This window comes from Rattus norvegicus, chromosome 11, assembly GCF_036323735.1.
Source record: "Rattus norvegicus strain BN/NHsdMcwi chromosome 11, GRCr8, whole genome shotgun sequence".
In the NCBI taxonomy this organism is placed as follows: domain Eukaryota; kingdom Metazoa; phylum Chordata; class Mammalia; order Rodentia; family Muridae; genus Rattus; species Rattus norvegicus.
This window is the reverse complement of record NC_086029.1, coordinates 95,665,952-95,689,665: the sequence shown is the minus strand read 5'-3', so window position 1 is coordinate 95,689,665 and position 23,714 is coordinate 95,665,952. Positions and strand designations below refer to the sequence as shown.

The following is a 23,714-nucleotide window of genomic DNA, read 5'->3' as shown; positions in this document are numbered from 1 at the left end:
GGACCCTACCAAGTTGTTCGGAAGGGAGTACTCATATCAAGTTGTTCGGGAGGGAGTACTATCTAAACATTTTAAGTAATCGCTGTCTTGTGAAACCAGTTATCAAGTGTTTTAATGTTTACTTTAAATAATTTTCAAACCTCAGGCCTTTCCATGACTTTCTGATTATACGCTGCTGACTCCAGGCCTCCGTACCCCGCCCCCTCCGTTCGTCACTTCCGGCGAGCCTCTCGCGGGTTCTGGGCTTCAGAGCGGTGGCCTCGGCTGCGAAGAGGGAGCTCTGGGTTTCTATTGTAAGGTTCAGGAAAAGAAGCGGCATCACCAAGCGCTGTCAGTCATGGTGAGCTGGCCGGGGATCGCGAGCCGGGTGATGCCAGAGCTGCCCCTGGCGCTCGGCAGGGAGGGCCTGGACCTGGTGGCGGAGGTGCCGAGTCACCCGGGCCTGTATCGGCCGGCTCCACTGTCCGGAGCGCTTCTGTCCCAAGTGGTATCCATAATTACGAGCCGCCTCTTTTCTTCTTAGCTTGTCCGAGTCATGACTCGTATGCCTTTCGGCGGGACTGCAGCCCTGAAGAGTAGAAAGGAACCTGTTCCTTTATGTCGGTAGTTCTCATAAGTGCTCTCGACACGCAACAGGTTTCCATGAACTCGAAGTTAACTGGAGAGTTCTTGGAGAGTGGTGCGAGGGAGGAGAATCCGAAGGACCATTAGCTTTGCCAAAGTTCCCCGGCATTTTATTTAGTAGAGATCATGTTTTAGGATGTATGTCACGTTGTGTTCATTCACGTTGCGATAATGGCAATAGGTAATATTTGGGGCGCTTTTTTTTCTATCAACGTACACTTATTTAATTCCTGCATTCCCCATGGAACATAGGTAGTTATTATACTAACCGAGAGAACTAAAACTCTGAGAGGTAGAGGCACAGAGGTTGGAAGTCAAGTCCATCTGGCTGCAATGATGCTTCACTGGCACTGACTACTGATGCCGGCACTGACTGCTTCATGTATTAGGCATCCAAGCTTTAAAGGAAGTAAACATGGATGGTAGAAGCGGTGAAGGAGGAGCAGGTGCCCATGGGTGGATGAGTTGGAAAGATACTATTAGGAGTGTGGCAATACTTTGTGTATGTTGTTTATGTTTCAAGAAGAAGCAGTAGGCTAGATGGATGGCATAGGAGAAGGAGCTTTGATGAGCACACACCCCCTAACCCATCATTCAAAAAGGGTTTTGTGGGTTATACACCTAAGACTTGAGTCAGACAGTTCTACTTCTGTGCTAGTAACTGAAGAATCATCTTTTGCAATTTATTGGAGGAGGGTGTTGGTGTGCACCTGGGCCTGAGAATAGAGGCCCGGCGCTGGGTGCGTGAGTCATTGTGCTTGGGTGCGCATCTGTGCATGTGAAGGTCAGCAGGCAATCTTGGATGTAGTCCCTCATGTCTTGACTTTGCTGGCTGGTGTGAGACAATGTTTGATACACAGTGTTCATGTCTGTTGTGTGCTGGGAACATCTGGAGAAGCACCAACCCTGAAGCCTACCAGAGCAAGGGAGGCTCACTGGAAAAGAAAAAGGATTGTATTAAAAGCCAGATGGAGGAGTACACACATGGGCAACTGCTTTCCCACCACCTGCAGTGCTGTTTTGTGTTTCTTGCCCAATTGACACTCAAGACATGTAGGTCTTTAATGAGGATCTCCTCCTGTACACTTGTTTAACATCCATAGCTCTCTGTGCCCAGACCTGCTTCTTCCTCAAACTCCTGGGCATAGGTATTTTATTGTTATCTCCTTGTCTTTTATATTGGGTTCACTAGGGCAGAGGTGATAATCTGCCTTCTAAGTACCCAAACATTACTAAAGTGATGTCCCCAAAGTCCAGATTAGAGTCACACAAATAGTAGGCACTCAGAAAAGAGGTGACTTCTGAACATTAGGCTAGGAGATGGTGAGTGGTTGGTAATGAGTGTCTATGAAGTGTAAGGAAGGTGCAGCCTTGATCTCGAGAGTAGGGAATAGTAACAGAAAGGTGGGACTCGAAGGCCTGGTTTTGTATTTTAGTAAAGTTGCACTGTCTGTAGATAATGGAGACTGGAACTGAGGGATAAGTCTTTGGGAGACAAAAGGGATTTGAGGTTCATTGTGCTGCCTAGGCAGTCAGAACATTCTGGTTAGTTGGGATTTTAGTTTTCTGTGTTCTTTGACCACATTTATAAGCACTGATGACTTGCTATGTTTAGTGCTTGGCCTAAAGAAACATTCTTTTGCACTAGATACAGTGGCCTATTTAAAGTTTCTTTGTTTTAATAATAATACCATTTCTTTCTTTCTTCTAGTTTTCTTTCAACATGTTTGACCACCCGATTCCCCGGGTCTTCCAGAACCGCTTCTCCACGCAGTACCGCTGCTTCTCTGTATCCATGCTAGCAGGGCCTAATGACAGGTCAGATGTGGAGAAAGGAGGGAAGAGTATGTGCCTGTTTTTATTTTGAATAGTAACCTTTCCTGCCCTAAACTCTATGAGCCCTGTAGCCTTCTATAGTCGTCATTTTACATGTGAGCACCAGACACTAACATTATAGTAAGAATGTCACTTGTCCTAAGGATGGGTGGTGGGAGTATGGTGCTAATTATGTTGTTGACTAAGTGCCATTCAGAGCACAAAAGTAAATACCTCAAGTCAGGTTCTTCATGAGAGGTCATCGTGACATTCTGCTACCCCCAAACCACTGTTTAAAGCTTTTAAAAGGTCAGAAAGTATACATCTTGCCTTTGTTGTATCCTTTTATTTTTATGTACTTAATATTCCTGAAATATTCTTTTCACAGTAATTATGCCACCCTCAGCCCTCGATCAACTCAGTAAGTACTTTCTAAATGGCTTGACAGTTTGGGAAATATAAATACAGAAACCAGAAACGGGCATAGGATAGCCGGGTGGCATTTGTCAGGATGTGGTTGGAGTCCTTTTGGAGGTATGCTGGGCTGGAAGGACCAGGAACAGGTACTTAGTTGAGGCACAGCATGGTTGTGCATTCCACTGCAAGGGCGCTATAAGCACCCACTTGGTAAAGGGTGCTCCTTTCTGTTTCTTCTCCCCCTGGCCCTTCCCCTGTCGCCCAGCACCCTGGCCCTTCCCCCGTCGCCTGGCTTGTCTGGAGAGCCTGTCTAGGTACAAAGGAGCAGCACTTTGCACGGTGCTTGAGCAGTTCATGCTGTGGTGTGGGCTTACTAGGTCATCTCCTAAAGGAAAAATGATCGATCTACAAGAGACTTTGTGAAGCAGAGCTTCACCTCCTCCCCAGATAGCTCTCCTGAGCTCCAAACCTGAGTTTCTCCCTTCCATTGTGCCATGGTATCCTGGGCTGCCACTCTCTCTTCCTGTGCCAGATAAAGCCATTGTGAGAAAAGCCCCATGCTTCCTTTCTCGGATTATGGACAGCCCTAATTGTGGATGCACTCTTTGCTATGGAAACTTGAAGATGTTCCCATATTGAATTAACCTGTGGAGACTGGTTATGGAGATGTAGTGGTGACTTGCAGAGAATAGATGCTACTCTGCTGTGTTTGGGCTTTGAACTTTGCCCTGCTTAGCTACTGGCTTAGCCTCTCTGGATCTTGGTATCTTCATTAACCAGGGTTGCCATCAGTCAGTACCATTCATTGGAGCTGTGGTGATGGTTCTGGTTATAAGTGGGGAGGTGACCTTTAACCCACTCTAGGTGGGAGTGTCCAGTGGAGGCTTCTCTTTAGGCAGCTGGTAGAATAGAGCCATGGGGTTCACTATAGGCTACCATTACAAAGACAGGGTGGGTCCTTAGTCTTGCTTTTGGGGTGAGCTGACCAAGGAGCCCAGGTGCGACCCTTAGCAATATATCCAGGAAGGTACTTGGGAACTGGATCAGTAGAATTTAGACCAGGCTAGAGTAAATTCAGACCTTTCTTTGTTTGCTTTTGCTGTATTAGGGATTCAGGCATGCTAGTTGAATGCTTATTTACTAAGTCAGACCCTCAGCCCTATAAAGCCCTTTTTCTTCCTCCAGACTGGGTTTTACCCAGCTTAACTAGGCTGACCTCGAACTTAAAATCTTCCTGCCTTGACTTTCTGAGTATCTGGGATTACAGGTGTGTGCCACCATGTTCAACTGTTGAAACCTCTTAAGTGGTGGAAGGAACCCTTTGTAACCAAGTAAGACCAGGAGGTTTTTGATTTATGAAATATGGGTTATTGCTCAGGTCATAGGAATTAAATGCTGCAGAGGACTGAGGAGCTCAAAGTCAGTCTCCATCAGTCAGTGGCTGAAGGGTGCTAGAGTTTCCCTTCACTGCCTCTGTCTTGGGTCTTTGGCGGGAGCCTGGTCTGTAGCACCTAAGACCATGCATATCTGGGTCACCTTGAAGCTTCCATGGGTAGGGCTGTTTTAGTGACAGGGAGCCTAGCTTCTTGGTCTCAGACTACTTGTCTCAGCCACCGGTGTGCTGGCGAGATCACCTCCATCCCACAAGGAGGCAGTTTTCCAAGCTGCTTTGGAGCTTCCTACTCAAGCTCTTCACTGATTGACTTTATTCACTCAACATTTAGAGAGAGGCCCAAAGTCCGCTCTGCCTCCTGATGCTAAGTGGACATTTCTTGCCAGATATGGTGGCAGGCCTCTGAGTTAGAGGCCATTTAGGGCGATGGAGTGAGTCTTGGTGTGTGTGCTTAACCTGATCATCAGCAGTCTACTTGAGTGGCAGGGTTCACCAACTTTGGCAGACTAAGTCCGGATCCTAGTGCCACCACTCCTGAGCGTGATCATTTATGGCGTGTTACTTTATCCATATGCCTCAGTCTCTCCCATCATTTAAAAAGGGAGGGATGATAGTGCCTTCTTCATTACTCTGGGAAGATTAAACAGTTGCCCAGAACATGGCAAACAGCACTGATAACCTCTCAGAACCTTTCAGACCCTTCCCATTGCCCTAGTCTCTTGGCTTTTCTGGTTTCATGTGGCCAGGCCCTCCTTTCTCTGCCCTTGTGCCTTTGACTCAGTGTTCCACTAATCCTGTTGCTGGCTCCTTAACTCATAGATCACTAGAATTCAGAGACATGCCATCTTGTGACCTTGCTGAGTTAGGGCTGCCCACTGGCCTAGGAACTTGTCTCTGTTCCATGCCTTCTCATAGTGTCTCTCTTCCTGACTCACTCTCATACCTGACCCCAGCCATCTTGCCTAATTGCTGGTCCTTCCTTGAACTGGCTGAGTTCTTCCCATTCATCCCTTCACTTAGCTGTGCCCCTTCCTGGATCGTGTTTCTAGTAGCTGACCTGGAAAGCTGTGACTTTAGGGGCTGCAAAGCCTGTTCCCTGGTCTTTCTCCCTTTCCACCCTTTGCTTCCCATGGTGCCTGTAGTATATATTGGTGCTTGTCAGTTTACAATCTCATCTATCTAAATAAAAACCTTTAAAGGAACAGATTTTTTGTGGCACATGGTTGGCACTTAAGTTATTGATGAATAAATGAACATGCTACTTTTAAGAATCATGATTTTAGAAAATCATGTTTATGCTGGTGCTACGTGACTAAGTCAGTAAGCTCTTCTAAGGCCACATGGTGTGTTCTTACAGTGATACCCCTCTGACTAGAACAGTAGGAGATGTGGGAGGAGGGTCTGAAGTTTAGGGACAAGGCCACAGGAGGGCACTGGGTGGACAGGGTTTCCTTCACAGGGACTGGTGACAGGTGTGGTACTTGATTGTGTGTTATAACATCTTTGTTCTTAGGCCGGCTCAACATTACCTATCCTATGCTGTTTAAATTGACCAATAAGAATTCAGACCGAATGACACACTGTGGTGTACTGGAGTTTGTTGCTGATGAAGGCATCTGTTACCTCCCCCACTGGGTGAGTTGAGCTATAAATGTCTGTAGATTCTGTCCCTCATAAGCAGAGACACCCTTTTCCATATGTGTGCATGCTTGAGAGTCCTTTCAAGTAGATCGGCCCAGTAAGAGGAAGACATCTTCAGCAGTGTGCTGGCTGTGCCATGTTTAAAACATCATGCTTAACTGTGTAGACACAGGTCAAGGTTATGTGAAGGGCGACATTACAGACCTGGGTGCCTTGTCAAGGGCATGAGTGGTCCCAGAGCTTACCGTGGAGCGGGGTAACACTCCTGAGGGAGGATCCTAAGGGGGCAAGGATTCTGTGGGGTGGTTTGGAGACTGCACAACTCCCTTGCTTCCTTTCTGTCTCTCCTTTCAGTCCAAGCCCAGTTGACAAGCTCAGCTTTAGGAAGCCTTCACAGGGAAGTGCGTACCCTGTTCTTTGTGCTTTAATGGTGCCAGATGCCCTGAAAAGTCCCTGGCAGGCTTGAGGACACAGAAGTGCTTTGTCTGCTGTACTTGGAGGCCCCACTGCCACCAGAACAATGTTCTGAAGCTCAGTCCCTACTTGCTTGCTCTATCACAGTGATCAACACATTTCAAAGGAGTAGCTTTTCCTTTTTATGATTACATATTATTCAAGTTCTAAAGATCATTTCTTTCTTATCATTGCCACCCTTTCCAGCTGGGCCCCGCCCCAGGGTGCTTGATGAACTATGGCCATGTTCTCCCTAGCAGGAGTGCTGTTTGGGTTTATAACTCTTGCTTCTGGGCTTGTGTGTTGCCCGTCTCCTTGCCCAGACTTGCTGTGGGATGTCTTACTAAAGCTGAGATCTGACATGCTGATCTCTTACACTCATCACTTCCTGTCCTGTGTCTGGCCTTGTACAAAGCAGTGTCGTAGCAGCAGACCTGGCACTGAAGCTGCACTGGATGGTGAAGTGTAGGGCAGTGACTCTTTTAGTCCTTCTCTTCCTGCAGAGGCCCCTGTGGCTTAGCTATGAGATGAAGTGTGAGGTAGACAACACTGAGCTCTGAAAAGTCTCCCTTAAATCCCTGATGTGCAGTTAATAGCTACAGATTCCTTGACTCTTTAGCCTGGGAAGCTATCTGAATTTCTTTCTCTGAGATGCCATATGGCCCTTAGGAAGCCTGTGGGGATATGAAACTTCTTTTCCCAGCCCTTTTGGGGCTGGCTTTCCAGCTAATGGCATGCCTTCTATCTCTCAGCTCTATTTCAGGTGACAAGGGGCATGTACACAGATTATCTAACTTGGCTGTACCCAACCTAAGCTGCCAAGTTTCAGGGAGAGCCAGGCTGCAGCAAATGCTAGCCTGCTGCTGGAACTTCATCTCTTGAGCCATGCTTATGAGTTTGCTTGCTGGCATTGGATACCAATAGGCCTGGACTTACCATGCTGTCTGCACCAAAGTGCCCACTGACGGACCAGAGAGTGAGCTTTAGGTCCTCTTGCTTCCTTGCTGTCTTAGTTGGGGTTTTACTGCTGTGGACAGATACTGTGACCAATGCAAGTTTTATAAAGGACAACATTAATTGGGGCTGGCTTACAGTTTCAGAGGTTCAGTCCAGTATGATCAAGGTAGGACCATAGCAGCATCTAGGCAGGCATGGTGCAGGAGAAACTGAGAGTTCTATATCTGAAGGCTGCTAACAGAATACTGGCTTCCAGGCAGCTAGGATGAGGGTCTTAAAGGCCACACCCACTCAATCAAGGCCACGCCTTCTAATAGTGCCACTCCCTGTCAAGCATCTACAAACCATTCATAGGCCTCCAAAGATGTTAGGGAAGGCCAGTGGAAATTTACTCTGTAGTTCTTTTCTACTTTTGCATCTATGTATCCAACTTATTTTAAAAAAGATATAAAATTAGCAAAAATCCATTCTGAGCCCTGTAACCTATCCCTCTTTTCTGACCCATGCATCTCTGCCTCTGACTTAAGACTTCCGGTACTGGACTGGAGAGATGGCTCAGCGGTTAAGAGCACTGACTGCTCTTCCAGAGGTCTTGAGTTCAAATCCCAGCAACCACATGGTGGCTCACAACCATCTGTAATGAGATCGGATGCCCTCTTCTGGTGTGTCTGAAGACAGCTACAGTGTACTCACATAAATAAAATAAATCTTTAAAAAAAAAAACCAAAAGACTTCTAGTACAGTGGCCTGGTTTCCTACATTAGATTTTCACAGCCTTGGTTCATCTCTTTTGTTCCTGTCCTCAATTGTCCTCTGTCTTACTGGGTAGTTACTCAGTGCATGTGTCTTAGTGTTTTTATGACCCTGTGTGGCAGACATGTCTGGGACCTTACAAGACCAACCTTTCCTTGTGTGGTTTTTCTATTGTAAGTGTGGTCTTGATTGCTTCAAGGCCTTGAAAACTGCTTGCGAGACAGCTTTGGAGCTGGGAGGTAAGCATCCCAGGGAAATATTGTGTACAGGAGGCTAGAAGCTGGTGGCCTGCCAGGTGGCCTTGGAGACAGGTCACAATGCAGCCTTGGTTGAACCCCTTACTAGGTCTGCGTTCCATTCACATCCCTCACTTGGTTTTCTCCTATGGCATGTTTCTATTGCACAGTTACATTGCTTGTTCCAAGTCTTCATCCCGGGCCCTCCTACCCAAATAAGACTTTGACCCACTCAGCGTACTAACTGGCAGGTGTTAACCATGTAGGCTTCTTAATTTTCAGGGGTTTCATGCTGATTTCTCCTTTTCAGATGATGCAGAATTTGCTGTTGGAAGAAGGGGGCCTGGTTCAGGTGGAAAGTGTCAACCTTCAGGTGGCTACTTACTCTAAGTTCCAGCCTCAGAGCCCAGACTTCCTGGATATCACCAACCCCAAAGCAGTGTATCCTTCTGACATGATTTCCTCTGCAAAGGAGGGGTTCCTGGCTGTCACTGAACAGCATGGGAAATCATGCAGCTACTTCTGATCGAAGTTGTGATTCTTAGTAACATCATTTGTCTAGTATGTCCTCTTGAACCTGACCAAGCAAATCAGGGCTCTTTGGCCTTCTCCAGTCACTTGGAGATACTTGTTAGACTCCAGAGCAGAGTCGTCTTATAGTTCTGTAGCTACCTAGCATAAAGATCTAGATGTAGTTCTGTGGCTACCTAGCATAAAGATCTAGATGTAGTTCTGTGGCTGCCTAGCATAAAGATCTAGATGCGTAGCTTATCCAGTGGGAGACATCGTGGCTCGTCTACTTCCAGCCCTCTCTCCCTGGAGCCCTTGGCTCTGGTTCAGCATGAACTAGATAATCAAGCCCACTTTGTGCTCAGACTTAGGACCCATTCAAAGTCAGACAATAAACGTTGGCTGAGTACATTTTCTGTTTTTTAGCAAGCAGGAAGGAAAAATTTTATGTTTTTGTTGTAATGGTTTTTTTTTTCTTTTATGTTTGCCTCTCAGGTTAAACTGGGTATGTGTATTTATAAATGTGACCAATGTAAATGAGGGGCATGCTTTGTATCAAGATGTGCATAGCAAGACTTTATCTAAAGAAAAACAAAGTCTCAGACAGCAACATGGTCATCTGTGGGAAGAGCTGCTTAATATGTCCATCAGAATGCACTACAGATGTTTGGCGGTCAGTGTAGGGTGGGTCTTATCTTCACCCTCACCTTTAGGATCTTCGTGGCTTCCCATACTATAATGTAGATTATGGGATTGCTTTCAGGAGTGATTTAAAAGATTAAAAAATTCTTACGGATATGTCTTTGCATGCAGGTGCTCAAGGAGGCCAGAAGAGGGCAGTAGATTCCCTAGGGCTTGGGTTATAGGTGATTGGGAACATTTTAATGTGGGTGCTGGGAACGAAACTTTGATCCTCTGAAAGAGCAGTGCACACCCTTAACCAGTGAGCCGTCTCTACAGCCCCTATTTTATTTTTTAAATTGTGTGTATGTGTATGGATATGTGCATGTGAGTCTAGGTGCCATTGGAGGCCAAAAGGGTGTCAGATACCCTGGTTACAGGTGACTGTAAGTGTGGGTGCTGGGAACCAGTCTTCGGTGTTCTCCAAGAGCTGTACCCACTTTTAACAGCCGAGCTAAATCTCCTGGGAAGCCTTTTCTCTTTTTCATCATGGGGGAAAGGGTATCACTTGATTACCTGTTGTTCCTGGGTGTGACTGATAGGGTGAAGGCAGTCTCAGTGTATGTAGTCACTGTGGTGTATGTAGTCACTGTGGTGTATGTAGTCAGTGTAGTGTATGTAGTCACTGTGGTGTATGTAGTCAGTGTAATGTATGTAGTCACTGTGGTGTATGTAGTCAGTGTAGTGTATGTAGTCAGTGTGGTGTATGTAGTCACTGGTGTATGTAGTCACTGTGGTGTAGGTAGTCAGTGTGGTGTATGTAGTCAGTGTAGTGTATGTAGTCACTGTGGTGTATGTAGTCACTGTGGTGTATGTAGTCACTGTGGTGTACGTAGTCACTGTAGTGTATGTAGTCAGTGTGGTGTATGTAGTCAGTGTGGTGTATGTAGTCACTGTAGTGTATGTAGTCAGTGTGGTGTATGTAGTCACTGTGGTGTATGTAGTCACTGTGGTGTATGTAGTCACTGTGGTGTATGTAGTCAGTGTGGTGTATGTAGTCAGTGTGGTCTATGTAGTCAGTGTAGTGTACGTAGTCACTGTGGTGTACGTAGTCACTGTGGTGTACGTAGTCACTGTGGTGTATGTAGTCAGTGTGGTGTATGTAGTCAGTGTAGTGTATGTAGTCAGTGTAGTGTATGTAGTCAGTGTAGTGTATGTAGTCACTGTGGTGTATGTAGTCACTGTGGTGTATGTAGGCAGTGTGGTGTATGTAGTCAGTGTGGTGTATGTAGTCAGTGTGGTGTATGTAGTCAGTGTAGTGTATGTAGTCACTGTAGTGTATGTAGTCACTGTGGTGTATGTAGTCAGTGTGGTGTATGTAGTCAGTGTAGTATATGTAGTCAGTGTGGTGTATGTACTCAGTGTGGTGTATGTAGTCAGTGTAGTGTATGTAGTCACTGTGGTGTATGTAGTCACTGGTGTACGTAGTCAGTGTAGTGTATGTAGTCACTGTGGTGTATGTAGTCAGTGTAGTGTATGTAGTCACTGTGGTGTATGTAGTCACTGTGGTGTATGTAGTCAGTGTGGTGTATGTAGTCAGTGTAGTGTATGTAGTCACTGTGGTTTATGTAGTCAGTGTGGTGTATGTAGTCAGTGTAGTGTATGTAGTCACTGTGGTATATGTAGTCAGTGTGGTGTATGTAGTCAGTGTAGTGTATGTAGTCACTGTGGTGTATGTAGTCACTGTGGTGTACGTAGTCACTGTGGTGTACGTAGTCACTGTGGTGTATGTAGTCAGTGTGGTGTATGTAGTCACTGGTGTATGTAGTCAGTGTAGTGTATGTAGTCACTGTGGTGTATGTAGTCAGTGTGGTGTATGTAGTCAGTGTAGTGTATGTAGTCAGTGTAGTGTACGTAGTCACTGTGGTGTACGTAGTCACTGTGGTGTATGTAGTCACTGTAGTGTATGTAGTCAGTGTGGTGTACGTAGTCAGTGTGGTGTACGTAGTCAGTGTGGTGTACGTAGTCACTGTGGTGTATGTAGTCACTGTGGTGTACGTAGTCAGTGTAGTGTATGTAGTCACTGTGGTGTATGTAGTCACTGTGGTATATGTAGTCAGTGTGGTGTATGTAGTCAGTGTAGTGTATGTAGTCACTGTGGTGTATATAGTCAGTGTGGTGTATGTAGTCAGTGTAGTGTATGTAGTCAGTGTGGTGTATGTAGTCAGTGTGGTGTATGTAGTCACGTGGTGTATGTAGTCAGTGTGGTGTATGTAGTCAGTGTGGTGTATGTAGTCACTGTGGTGTATGTACTCAGTGTAGTGTATGTAGTCAGTGTAGTGTATGTATTCAGTGTGGTATATGTAGTCACTGTGGTGTATGTAGTCACTGTGGTGTATGTAGTCAGTGTAGTGTATGTAGTCACTGTGGTGTATGTAGTCAGTGTGTATGTAGTCACTGTGGTGTATGTAGGCAGTGTGGTGTATGTAGTCACTGTGGTGTATGTAGTCACTGTGGTGTATGTAGTCACTGTAGTGTATGTAGTCACTGTAGTGTATGTAGTCAGTGTAGTGTATGTAGTCAGTGTAGTGTATGTAGTCAGTGTGGTGTATGTAGTCAGTGTGGTGTATGTAGTCACTGTGGTGTATGTAGTCACTGTGGTGTATGTAGTCACTGTGGTGTATGTAGTCAGTGTGGTGTACGAATTCAGTGTAGTGTATGTAGTCACTGTAGTGTATGTAGTCAGTGTAGTGTATGTAGTCAGTGTGGTGTATGTAGTCAGTGTGGTGTATGTACTCAGTGTAGTGTATGTAGTCAGTGTAGTGTATGTATTCAGTGTGGTGTATGTAGTCAGTGTAGTGTATGTAGTCACTGTGGTGTATGTAGTCACTGTGGTGTATGTAGTCACTGTGGTGTATGTAGTCACTGTGGTGTATGTAGTCACTGTGGTGTATGTAGTCAGTGTAGTTTTTGTTTTCAGCCTGACTGTTAGAATCACATAGTAGACACTATGGGTCTTATTTGTGAGTATTTTTTAAAAAGAGATTTAACTGAGGAGGGAAGATCCATTTGAGTATGGAGATCCCTGCCATGTGGTTGGGGTCCCAGGCTGTCTAAAGGGAGAGGAAGCAAACCAATTGAGTGCTGTCCTCTTCTCTCTGCTTTCTGATTCACCCAGGTACGAATAGACAGCTACCTCCTTGGGGCAAACCTTTCCCTCCATAGGGAGCTGTTTACGGCATGCTGAGCCCAAACCAGTCCTTCCTAATGTTGCTTTTGGTTGAGTATTTGGTTTCAGGTTGAGAAAAGGAACAAAGACAGTGTAGAGCAGAGTCATGGGGCGCTGGACCGTAACATTTGCCAGGGCTTGCCAAAGTAATCTTAGGAGCGAGTCCCGCCATCTGAGGTCAACCCTTCCATCTGTGTAATGGAGGAGTTTCCTTCTTGAGTCGTCAGAAGTGTTAGTCCATTGTGTAGTTGAAGGCATGCCGCTCGTCCTGTTGCCTTGACAGCGTGCATGCAGATTAGAAAATGCACTGAGGAACTTCGCCTGTCTGACGACTGGAGATGTGATCGCTATCAACTACAATGAGAAGGTGGGTGAGCTTCCTTACCTGATGGAGAATGCTCTGCTACTGCGCTTGTTTACCAGAGAGAGGGGAACGACAGAGCTGTTCTGTCTAAGTGTTTTGGTGATCCAGAGAGTTTATTGGGGTGGATTAGAGCATGGGTGAGCCAGGATGCGACTATGGAGACTGCACCAGTGGAGCTCCTGTACAACTTACAGGCAGCTACAGTACAGTTTACTCTTAGGGAGGAACCTGTTTAGCCTGGTAACTTTCTCCTCGTCTTGGTGGGCACCAGGAATGCTTGTGGTACACATTTATACATGCAGGCAAAACATTCAGAAACTTATTAAACGAGAAAAATTTTTTTTCTTCCTTCCATTTTTTTATATGTTAAAAATGCCTTTGCTGGCTGACCTTAGTGGTACGTACTAGTTATCTTACCACCTAGAAAATGGTCGTAGGGTGAAGATTTCATGAGACCACCTCACCCTCCGCAAGAGAATGTTTGAATCCACACCGAAAACTCATAGTTATTGTCCATTTTAGTATTGAATGAGGTGTTCTAAAAATGGCCTTTATCACCTAATTGCTACTTACTGCTTGGTTTTTAAAATTTTCTGGGTTCACATTTACAGCCCTAATTTACTCAGTGTTAATAGTTAGCTCTTTAAAGATACACACACACACACACAAAATTTTTTTTACTGTGTTTATATAGTATGTTTATATAGTATATAATCATTGGGTCATCTCCCTAGCCTTTCATGGTGGTTAATTTGATTGCTGTTTGATGGGATTTAGAAACATAATAGAATTAAAACTTTGAGCATGTCCATGAAGGATCTTGTAGGTACGGCTGAGATGGGGAGACCCACTCTAAGTGTAGGTGGCATCGTTCCGCGGGTTGGGGTTCTAGACTGAACAAAAACAGTGCAAGCTGAGCGTCAGCATTCACTTCTGACTGTGGACGGGCTACGCCCAGCTGCCTGGAACTTCCTGAGTTGTTTCCGTCAGGTATTGTCAAAGCAATGAAAAAAATAACATTCAGAAACTGTTAAGGACTGATTATATTTATAGACAAATAAGCTTAACACTCTTATACCTATTCATCATACCTCTGCTTTTAATAATGTCTGTGAATGGGCTGGACATGGCTCAGTGATTAAGAGCACTTGTTGCTTTTGCAGAGAACCCAGTTCATTTCCCAGAACCCACAAAGAGGTTCACAGCTGCCTGTAGTTCCAGTTCCAAGGGGTCTGACACCCTCTTCTGGCCTTTGTGGGCACCAGGCATGCAACTGGTGCAAACATATACATATATGCAGACAAACATTCATAAATATAAGATAGAAATGAATCTTCTCTTTTTTAAAATCTGTCTTTAAAAAGCCTTTGAGGGCTGAGCATCGTGGTGAATGCTAGTAATTGACCTGACTGTGGCAGCAGGGTTGTAGGTTCAAGGTTGGTCTGGACCACAAAGCAAGTTCCTAATCTCCTCTCCCTACCAAAGACTTTTCTGTCCTTTTATCTAAGCCAAGCTCTTTGCCATGCTGGGAAAGGCCAAAAACAAACTGTGTCCCTGTCCTTGTAAAACTCTCTGTTGAAAGCAGGCAGCCCTTTGAGGAGCAGACCTTGCTGTGGGGCAGAGTGCTGTCGGTCGTTAATGTATATGACTACACTGTCTTCAGAAACACCAGAAGAGGGCATCAGATCCCATTACAGGTGGTTTTAAGCTACCATGTGGCTGCTAGAATTTGAACTCAGGACCTTTGGAAGAGCAGTCAGTGCTCTTGACCATTGAGTCATCTTTCCAGCACTCTGCTATATTTTAACATTTGCTTTTGGAGTGCTGGGTATTGAACCTAGGGCCTTGCACATACTGTATAAATGCTTTATAGCCAATCTGTAGGGCTAGTGATCTGAGTTTGATCCTGGAGCCCACAGGTAGGTAAGAACCAACCCCCAAGGAGTGTGCTCTGACCTTCATGTGGGCACTTGAGATGCGTGTCGATATTATAGGTGTCAGTGTGTGACACAGTTGGGCTCCATATAACCTTAGCCCAGCTTCTTATTTTTTCTCTTTGCTTTTCCTTTCTCTGTGACGCCAATTCCTCCTTCCCCATCCCCCCCGACCCCTGTCAAATTTAAGCCATACAATGCATTTATCATTTTGGGAGGATAGACTTAGCATTCTTCATGTGAGCATTCTTACTCTTGGCTCCTTAAACACTTTGCTAATTCTTATCTTAGAATAAACGAGATTATGATCTTAGATACTAGAATTTATTTAGAACTTTTAATAATATTACAATAGTAGATTTTAGGTGTTAGGATAATTAGATATGAGTTTCTAGACCAGGAATTACCTTGCAATATGGTGCTAATTAGCTTGCGGAATGAGACCAACTTGTCGGGCAGTACCTTTCGGTCCGACCTGAAGCAGCGTTGTCAGTGCGGGAAGGGAGCGACGCTGCTGTGATGCTGGCTCGTGGCTCCTGTTGCCAGTCCCACCACTTCATCTTCCTGTTCTTGCTGCAGATCTATGAACTGCGGGTGATGGAGACCAAACCGGACAAGGCCGTATCCATTATTGAATGTGACATGAATGTGAGTGACATTTTCCACTGTGAGTAAGGTCAGAAGCCATGAGAGGATCACACAAGGGGAAGAGGAGGAAAGTGCTGTCGGAATAGGAGGTGGTGGCCATTCACCTAGTAGTCCCTCCTAGGGAGTAGAAGTGGACTGTGTTCAAAGTGGCTGGGTCCATAGTCACCTCAGGCCTGCCAAAGAGTGAATGTTAGTGTATTAAGACCTAAATGGAGACAAATTATTGACAGGACTCCTGGTGGTCAAGGAAAAAAAGGTTACACTGTGTCCTGTCTCCTTTCACTAAGGTGTCAGACTTTAGAAAGGGAAGAGAGGGGCTGGGGATTTAGCTCAGTGGTAGAGCGCTTACCTAGGAAGCGCAAGGCCCTGGGTTCGGTCCCCAGCTCCGAAAAAAAGAACCAAAAAAAAAAAAAAAAAAAAAGAAAGGGAAGAGAAACTAATGGTTGCCAGGAACATGTGGGTCGTTGTAGTACCATTAGTAGAATGGGTACACACACATCCATGGTGATACGGTCATATTTAACTCTGAACACACACACACACACACACACACACACACACACACACACACACACAGCTCCCAACAGCAGTCGCGTGTCTATAACGTGTCATTGTAGTGACGTTGAACACTATAAAGCACCGTTGTTGGGAAAACTGGACTCTTAAGCTGTTGTCTCGGTTAGTTAAGGAGGCATGGTGGCCTCATCTCAGCAGTTAACCTTTATTTTTAAAAACAGGTGGATTTTGATGCTCCCTTGGGCTACAAAGAACCAGAAAGACCAGTACAGCATGAGGAGTCAATAGTAAGTAATTTTCTTGAGCTTCTCCTAATACTTTTGTACCTGTGCTTCCTTGGTTTGTTTTAATTACAATTAAATATGTTGTGTGGCGATTGGGAGTATGTGTGCCATGCATGTGTGTGGAGCTCTGAGGACAACTTTTGGGAGTTGGTTCTCTTTCCACCTTTGGATACCAAGAACTGAACTCAGATCTTCAGGCTGACTTGCTGGCCTGTTCATGTATTTCTCTGTGAGTGGACTCTGCAGAGGCTGCCTGGCTCATAGTCCTTGTTCCTAGGAGGAGGCCTGCCTCCTAGGAGGATAGTGTGTGCTAGCTGGTGGAGGCTGGGCAGCATGCAAACGAGAGGCTCTGAGGGAAGCTGAGCACCCATTCCAACAAGCTCACGTCCTGCTCCTTTTTTCCCATTAGGAGGGAGAAGCTGACCACAGTGGCTATGCTGGAGAAGTGGGCTTCCGTGTGAGTACCAGGCACTGCGTGTCACTGCACCCCAAGGCCAGGAACTGTTCTCGGTGATGATTTGTGAACGTTAGCAGGATGTGAGCTCTGGGTGCCCAAATGAGCAAATGGATCAGGCACTTGTGCAATTACCTTTTTTTTTTTTTTTTTAAACAGACTTAAATGCATTTTTAAAAAAGATTCATTCATTGCATTTATATAAATATACTGTAGCTGTCTTCAGACACAGCAGAAGAAGGCATCGGATCTCATCACAGATGGTTGTGAGCCACCATGTGGGTGCTGGCAATTGACCTGAGGACCTCTGGAAGAGCAGTCAGTGCTCTTAACTGCTGAGCCATCTCTCTAGTGCTTTCCCTTGGGACCTTGACAACCCTGAAAGGCTTCCAACTTCTATTGTTCCTTTCCAAACGTATGACTATCACAGGACTTGGGTATGGTCCCTGGGTGTGTGGGGTGTCTACTAAAAGTCAAATTAGTATAATAGATACACACAGCCCTTCCCTTAGGCTCACCAGTTGTTAGCACATTGCTTCACCTCTGAAAGCTCATCCTGCTTTTATTTGAAGTAAGTTGCACGTGCGCCAGCCAGGCTCCCTGGTGAGCAGGCAGAAGTGGCTCTTGTGTGCTGGGCGGCAGAAGAGGGTTATGCTAGACACCTGGGAAGGAGAGGCCTGGCAGGTATTGTAACAGAAGTCAGCTATCACTGCTGCTGCCTGTATTAGAGAACTCGGGGGCTTCCTGCAGTCCCTCGAGGGGCTGGTCAAGCTATCTCAGTGGCAGCACTCAAGAGGATCTGGCAGTGCACCAGCTCCCACCCCTTCCGGGGTCTCTGAACAGGGGCACATGGTTGTTCACTTTTGAGGTTAAGCACGCACCCTCTTGACTTCCTTGTCTAGGCCTTCTCTGGTTCTGGGAATAGACTGGATGGAAAGAAAAAGGGGGTTGAACCCAGTCCCTCCCCAATCAAGCCTGGAGACATTAAAAGGTAGGTTTTTCCTAGTCTGTTTCTGATGAGTGTTAGCCATTTTAAAAGAAAGTTTTGACACATGGGCTGTGTGTCAAAGCCCAGGACATGGGAGAGCCTCATTCCAGTGTTGGAGACAGACCAACAGGCTACCGGCTAGGCTCAAGCCCTTCCTCTCTTTCTGACGAGGTAGAGCATGATGGTGCCTGTCCCAGGATTCATAGTGAACCCTCTTTGGTGGCTACCAGGTAGGATTCTGGATGTGTTAGCTGTCTACTGTGTATGTGACCAGGAAGAGAAGAAGAGAATGGGATCCATGGAGCACTTTCAGAGAAGTCTAAGGCCAGTGCCCACAGCATATCCCATGACCAGTGTTTTTACTTCGTGTTCCCTCCTAGCAGGTACATAGAGGGCAGAGCAGTGTAGACCAGACAGTTACCAAGAAGGCACTGCTGTCTCTCCCTACCTTCCTCTTGATTGTCAGAAGCAAATATAAGTCCTCCTTGGAACTAACCTTTCTCCTTGTCTGTTATTTTCACAGAGGAATTCCTAATTACGAATTTAAGCTTGGTAAGATCACTTTCATCAGAAATTCACGTCCAATGGTCAAAAAGGTTGAAGAGGTAAGTTTATTTCATTGGTCTTAGGATTTACTTACTAGTGATGACTAGTGTTTCTGCCATTCAAGATAGGGTGCTTCTGTGATATTTAGGCCCCTTCGTTCCTAACGGGCTGATTACTCTGTAGAACCATTGCAGATCTATTGACTAAGACCTGGCAATGCAGGGGTCAAGCATGACTCTAGGTTCTGCTGTGAAAAACCTCTGGAGCCCCAGGTGGGTCTCTTTTTTTTTGAAGATTTATTTATTATCTATAAGTACACTGTAGCTGTCTTCAGAGACACAAAAGGGCATCAGATCCTATTACAGATGGTTGTGAGCCACCATGTGGTTGCTGGGATTTGAACTCAGTACCTCTGGAAGAGCAGTCAGTGCTCTTAACCACTGAGCCATCTCTCCAGCCCTGGTTTTATCTTCTTTTTGCTTATGGTTTGTTTCAGAATGGGAAGTTAAACCCAGGACCTCACACACGATGAGCGCTTGCTTAAATCTGTGTTCTTTCTAACCTAGAACTAGAGCTTACCGTTTCTATACAGTCACTCCTGAGTAAGTGTATGACTGCAAGGTAGGGACGGTGTGGCTAAGAGTCCTGCAGAGGTGAATGCTGTGAACAGCCCGGCTGACTCTGATTGGAAATGATACCTGGGAATAGGTGCAGGCACTCAGAGGAAACCAAATTGACCAAAATCAAGACATTGAGAGTTAGCACAAACACAGCCATGAAAGTCCAGGCCTCTGCTGTAGCTCTGTTACTGCTTAACACTGGTGACTAGCATGACACTGGCTCACAGAGTCAATGCCAAGTCAGGCTTCTGAAGTAACAGCTCATTGCTGAGATGTACCTGTGAGCTTCATGCTGTGATTGTGCTTGTACTGTGATTGCGTTCGTGCAGATGCATGGGAACGGAGCCAGAGCCCCTGACCATCTCACACGTGGTGTCAGCAGCACTCCACTTAGAAAGTGACCTTCACAAAGACATCAGTACAGCAAGCTTCTGTGACCAGCATGTTCCTGTCACTGGGCATGGGGATGGGAAGAGCTGCCTTAGAAGCAGAGGCATTACATGGGAACTTAGTCCAAGGTGTTAGGCGTTAGTTTTAAGTGTCTCATCCTGCTAAAGATTGCATTCTATACAGCAGCTATGTCTGCAATGCAGCCACCCAAGTGTGGTGTGTATTTTTATGTTAGACCCTAGGCTTTTCTGGTTCAGTTCTCAAAGGATCACCCTTAGCTGGTCATGATGCACAATTGTAATCTCAGCGATTGGGAGGTTGAAGCAAGAGGATCCAGGGGCTTAGAGTCAGGCTTTGCTAAATGAGACCTATCTTAAAAGACGAGAAGGAAAAAAGGAAGGCAGGGATGGAGGGGGAGAGGGAGAGGGAGAGACAGATCCCCTTGAGAGGTCTCAATAGGGCAGAGATCACCTATGCTGTGAGACTGTGTAAACTGGGCTGCTGGCTCATTGCCAGCTCTGGCTCCTGAACTTGTTCTGCTCTAGTATTCTGGGTGGCCTGAGAGGAGGACTAGGGTGCTCCCAGGCTGGACTGAAATCTCTTGCAGCCTTTAATGTCTTTTAGGCTGACACAGTGTTGTAAGTTTTCCAGGCTCGTAATAAATGTCAGTTCGCCCCTAACATGTCCACGAAACCTGCCTACATCCTTTATCAGATATAGTTCAGCTTTCATTGATCATGCTCACACTCCAGCGTGATTTATAGAAGGGAGAATAGGCTGGCAGGCACAGTAGGATCTGTTTTATCCATAAATATTTGAGTATATGAAATTAAAGACATAGCTTTACTCTATCTTCAGAGCCACTGAAGTTTTGGTGAAAGGTAATGGAAAAATAAGTTTGGAAGAGGAGGCACCTTGAGCAAGGATTTGACAGAAGGACAAGCAGAGCCTGCTTTTAACTAGCTGTAGACAGCTATAGCCTGAGTCTGGTCTGGCTTTCGGTGTAGACCCCAGAGCTCTCAGAAGGCACCGTGGAAATGAGCAGTGACAGTTACAGTGCATTTACAGCACCTTTCCCAACAAAGCAAGACAAATTCTAAGAGGAAAAATTTCCAGACTAAAGCTTTGTATCCAACTCTTTCTGGGCTAAACTTTGTCCTCTCAAAATTTCTGTGTTGTCATCATAATGTGACTACATAGGGCCCTTTACAGGGTATAATTAAGGGAAAATGGGGCCCTAATCTAACTGAATGATTTTTCAATTTTCCCAAGAAAAGGAAATGTGACCATAGAGAAGAAAGGCCAGGCATAGGCACAGAAGGACCATTTTCAAGCCAGAGGGGTCTAAAGACACCTTGGTCTCAGCTTCTCATCTCCAGGATGCTCAAAAGTCAATGTGGCATTTTAGCCACTAAGTCTGTGGTAATTGACATGGCAGCTCTACCAGGCGAGTTCACTAGCTGACCTACATCAAGACACCAGCTTCAGTAGGGCTGGAGAGATGGCTCAGTGCTCTTCCAGAGGTCCTGAGTTCAATTCCCAGCAACCACATGGTGGCTCACAACCATCTGTAATGGGATCTGATGCCCTCTTCTGGTGTCTGAAGATAGCAACAGTGTATTCACATACATAAAATAAATCTTTTTAAAAAAGGCACCAGGTTCAGAACTTCTGACATGTATGTAGGACCTCACGAAAGACAAAGACACCTTCAAGAAGCTTTCTGGGGACTCTACTTGAAGGTGTACCTCACCGAAGAAAGGAAGCAGAAATGGCTAGAGTCATTGGCAGCTCACACTGAGTCCAGTACTGAGGAAGCTGAGGCAGAGAGAGAGTTCAAGGCCGGTCTAGGCTTTAGGCCAAGAAAATGGCAAGTCCTAGCTTGGGATATACTTTCAAACAGACGAAATTGCTCAAGTCTTGTGCTCAGATAGATGGAGGAGAGAGAAGTCAGGAAGACAGAAGGCTGTGTGGCAGAGGCCTGCGTTCTATAGTTCACATGTGCTTGAATCACATACACAATAGGTATAAAGATGTGTTTTGGAAATTGTAAATCCCCTCTCTTGTAGGAAACCAAGGGGTGGTGCCTCAGGTCCTGAGCACTTAAAGCATGGGGGCAGAAGCTGTTTCTGCACTGTTAAAGAAGCAAGCCTCCTAGTGAGAGAAGTGGTCGGTAGTGTTTCTCATGGTTGGCTGATCTGAGTACACAAAGGTTTTTTGTCTTTTGGGTTTTTTTGTTTGTTTGGTTTGGTTTGTTTGGTTCTTTTTAAGTGCACCGTTTAAGCTAGTAATTCCCTTCTAGAAAAAACCAAAACTGAAGCAAAACCCAGAGCTGTGTGCAGACAGCAAGCTGCTTACCTCAGTAGCACCAACCGGGAAGTAAGGGGATCTAGAACTCAGGGGTTTGAGATTTGGGGATTAAGTAAACGTGGAGAAAAGTGACCAGAAATCCTATTTTGGGATGGTGCAGTTGAGAGTGATTTTTTTTCTTGGAGCATTATACTTTTTTTTTTTTTTTTACATCGAAATGGTTGTTGTGTGACTGGATCGTTGGCTAAAGCTGTGAGAGAGACTTCTATGGAGAACCCAGATTCAGTTGAGATGGTGGCTCAAAACCCTCTGTGACTTCAGCCCTATGGGGACCTGGGCCTCCTCTGGTCTCCACAGGCACTGCATGCATATTTTACACAGAGACGTATGCAGGTAAAACACCTGTACACATAAAAGTTTGGAAATATAAAATGATTTATTGTGTAAGTGGTTCCCAAGCTATCAGGGTTCACTTTAGGATTTTCAACTTTCTAGCGATGAAAAGTGATAGATGCTCAATAGAAACTGTACTTAAGGGTCTGGAATCTTGGTAATTCCCTGGGCTAATAGATGATGGGACCCTCTCTGAGCCTTGGATGGCAGCAAGGAGCCACAGGGTCCCTTCCCCCATGTGGTCACTGGGGGAGGCTGCTATAGCATGGCTTGTAATTGAGTCGGGTATTTGGAAGGGAGTTGTATGAGACGCCTTTTCAACCTAATGATAACTGCAGCTGAAAATGGCTTCTTCAGACATAACCGCCTCTGAAAACAAAGGTGATAGGAGACACACAGCTGTGGTTTGTGGGTTTCTCACTGCCATGCATTCCAGAGACATTGACACTTATGTATATTGTGCTTGAGTACCTGGTATGTGCGGGTGCCCTGGCAGCCCGGAGAGGGAGTCAAATCCCTTGGACTTGGAGGCCATTGTGAGCTGCCCAGTGTGGGTGCTGGGAACTGAACCTGGGACCTCTGAGAGAATAGCACACACTTTTAAGCCCTGAGCCATCTCTCCAGCCCCTCCAGGGCTTTTTTTTTTTATTATGAATAATGAAGTAGGGAACACACATAAATGGCACGTGCATCTATAGAATAAAGTAATTATTGTAAACTTTGAGGAGTTTCTGAAAATGATATCCTATTTTCATACCAGGATGAAGCTGGAGGCAGATTCGTTGCTTTCTCTGGAGAAGGACAGTCGCTGCGGAAGAAGGGAAGAAAGCCCTAAGTGCAAAACTGTGGGCTGACGGGAAAATAAAAGATCCGATTGCAACTGGCTTACAGTTACTAGCTCTGACAAGTTCAGAGATGCTCTGTTATTTATGGTTTGTTTAGAGTTACCTAAGAACTATCAAGCTTGTCCTGGATGCAAAACAGCAGAACTTGGAGGTTGTGTGCTTGATCTCGGGGGAGAGAGTGCTCCCGGGTCCTGGAGGTGGCTGCCTGCTCCACATCCTGTGCTCTGCTCCAGGGCCCTCCCAGGGCCTCCGCAGAGCAGATCCCTGTTTCCTGATCTGCTCTTCTTTCCCATGTCTGTACCCGGGCAGTGTCTTTAGTCCATCATGGCTACTCAGGCCAGAGCTGGAGTACCTGACAAAGATGGCGTCTTTTTATTTGACAGTGACTCAGAAGGGATCTCATCCAGATGAATGCACTCTCATTTTGATCTGCTCACTCTCAGCGAATTCCATGATGAAGCCAGATGTGCAAGGCAGAATGAATACGTGCTCAAGTTCTGTGCCCCGTTACATTTATTACCCATGGTTCTGATAGTTTGTTTTTCAAGGATAGGGTTGAAGTAGAACCCCATGAATATCAAGCATGCCACACACTCTGCCACTAAGGCTCACCCGTGCCCCCTTTTCTTACTGTTTTACTGTCCTCAGAGCTGCACTTTGTATGATGTAAGATTTTTTGCCATGCTGATCCAGTTATTTAAAATTTGTTCCTTGAGAATAATTCTTTTGAAGAATTAAACTTGATTAAAACTCACCTCTAGTTGTTTGATAAG

General features: G+C 45.6%; 1 protein-coding gene across 2 annotated transcripts; it reads left to right on the top strand.

Annotated features, from left to right (window-relative positions):
* Positions 1-242: 242 nt before the first annotated feature.
* On the top strand, positions 243-23,695 carry Ufd1 (ubiquitin recognition factor in ER associated degradation 1). 2 transcript variants are annotated; one of them, NM_053418.2, is made up of 12 exons: positions 243-340; positions 2,336-2,468; positions 2,828-2,860; positions 5,763-5,884; positions 8,600-8,730; positions 12,944-13,016; positions 15,527-15,595; positions 16,333-16,398; positions 16,805-16,852; positions 17,752-17,840; positions 18,361-18,442; positions 22,857-23,695. In NM_053418.2, exons 1-12 carry the CDS (start codon positions 338-340, stop codon positions 22,929-22,931), a joined length of 924 nt encoding a protein of 307 aa, NP_445870.1. In that variant the 5' UTR covers positions 243-337; the 3' UTR covers positions 22,932-23,695. The 2 variants fall into 2 exon arrangements, with proteins under 2 accessions (NP_445870.1, XP_008767126.1); XM_008768904.4 differs by lacking the exon at positions 243-340 and having other exon boundaries at positions 2,331-2,442.
* Positions 23,696-23,714: the final 19 nt, after the last annotated feature.

Bases quoted from the DNA above. Each gene is read 5' to 3' on its own strand.
- Ufd1 (NM_053418.2), top strand. The intron at 2,469-2,827 runs GTATGTGCCTGT...TTCTTTTCACAG, and splicing joins TGTGGAGAAAGGAGGGAAGA to TAATTATGCCACCCTCAGCC. The intron at 13,017-15,526 runs GTGGGTGAGCTT...TTCTTGCTGCAG, and splicing joins CTATCAACTACAATGAGAAG to ATCTATGAACTGCGGGTGAT.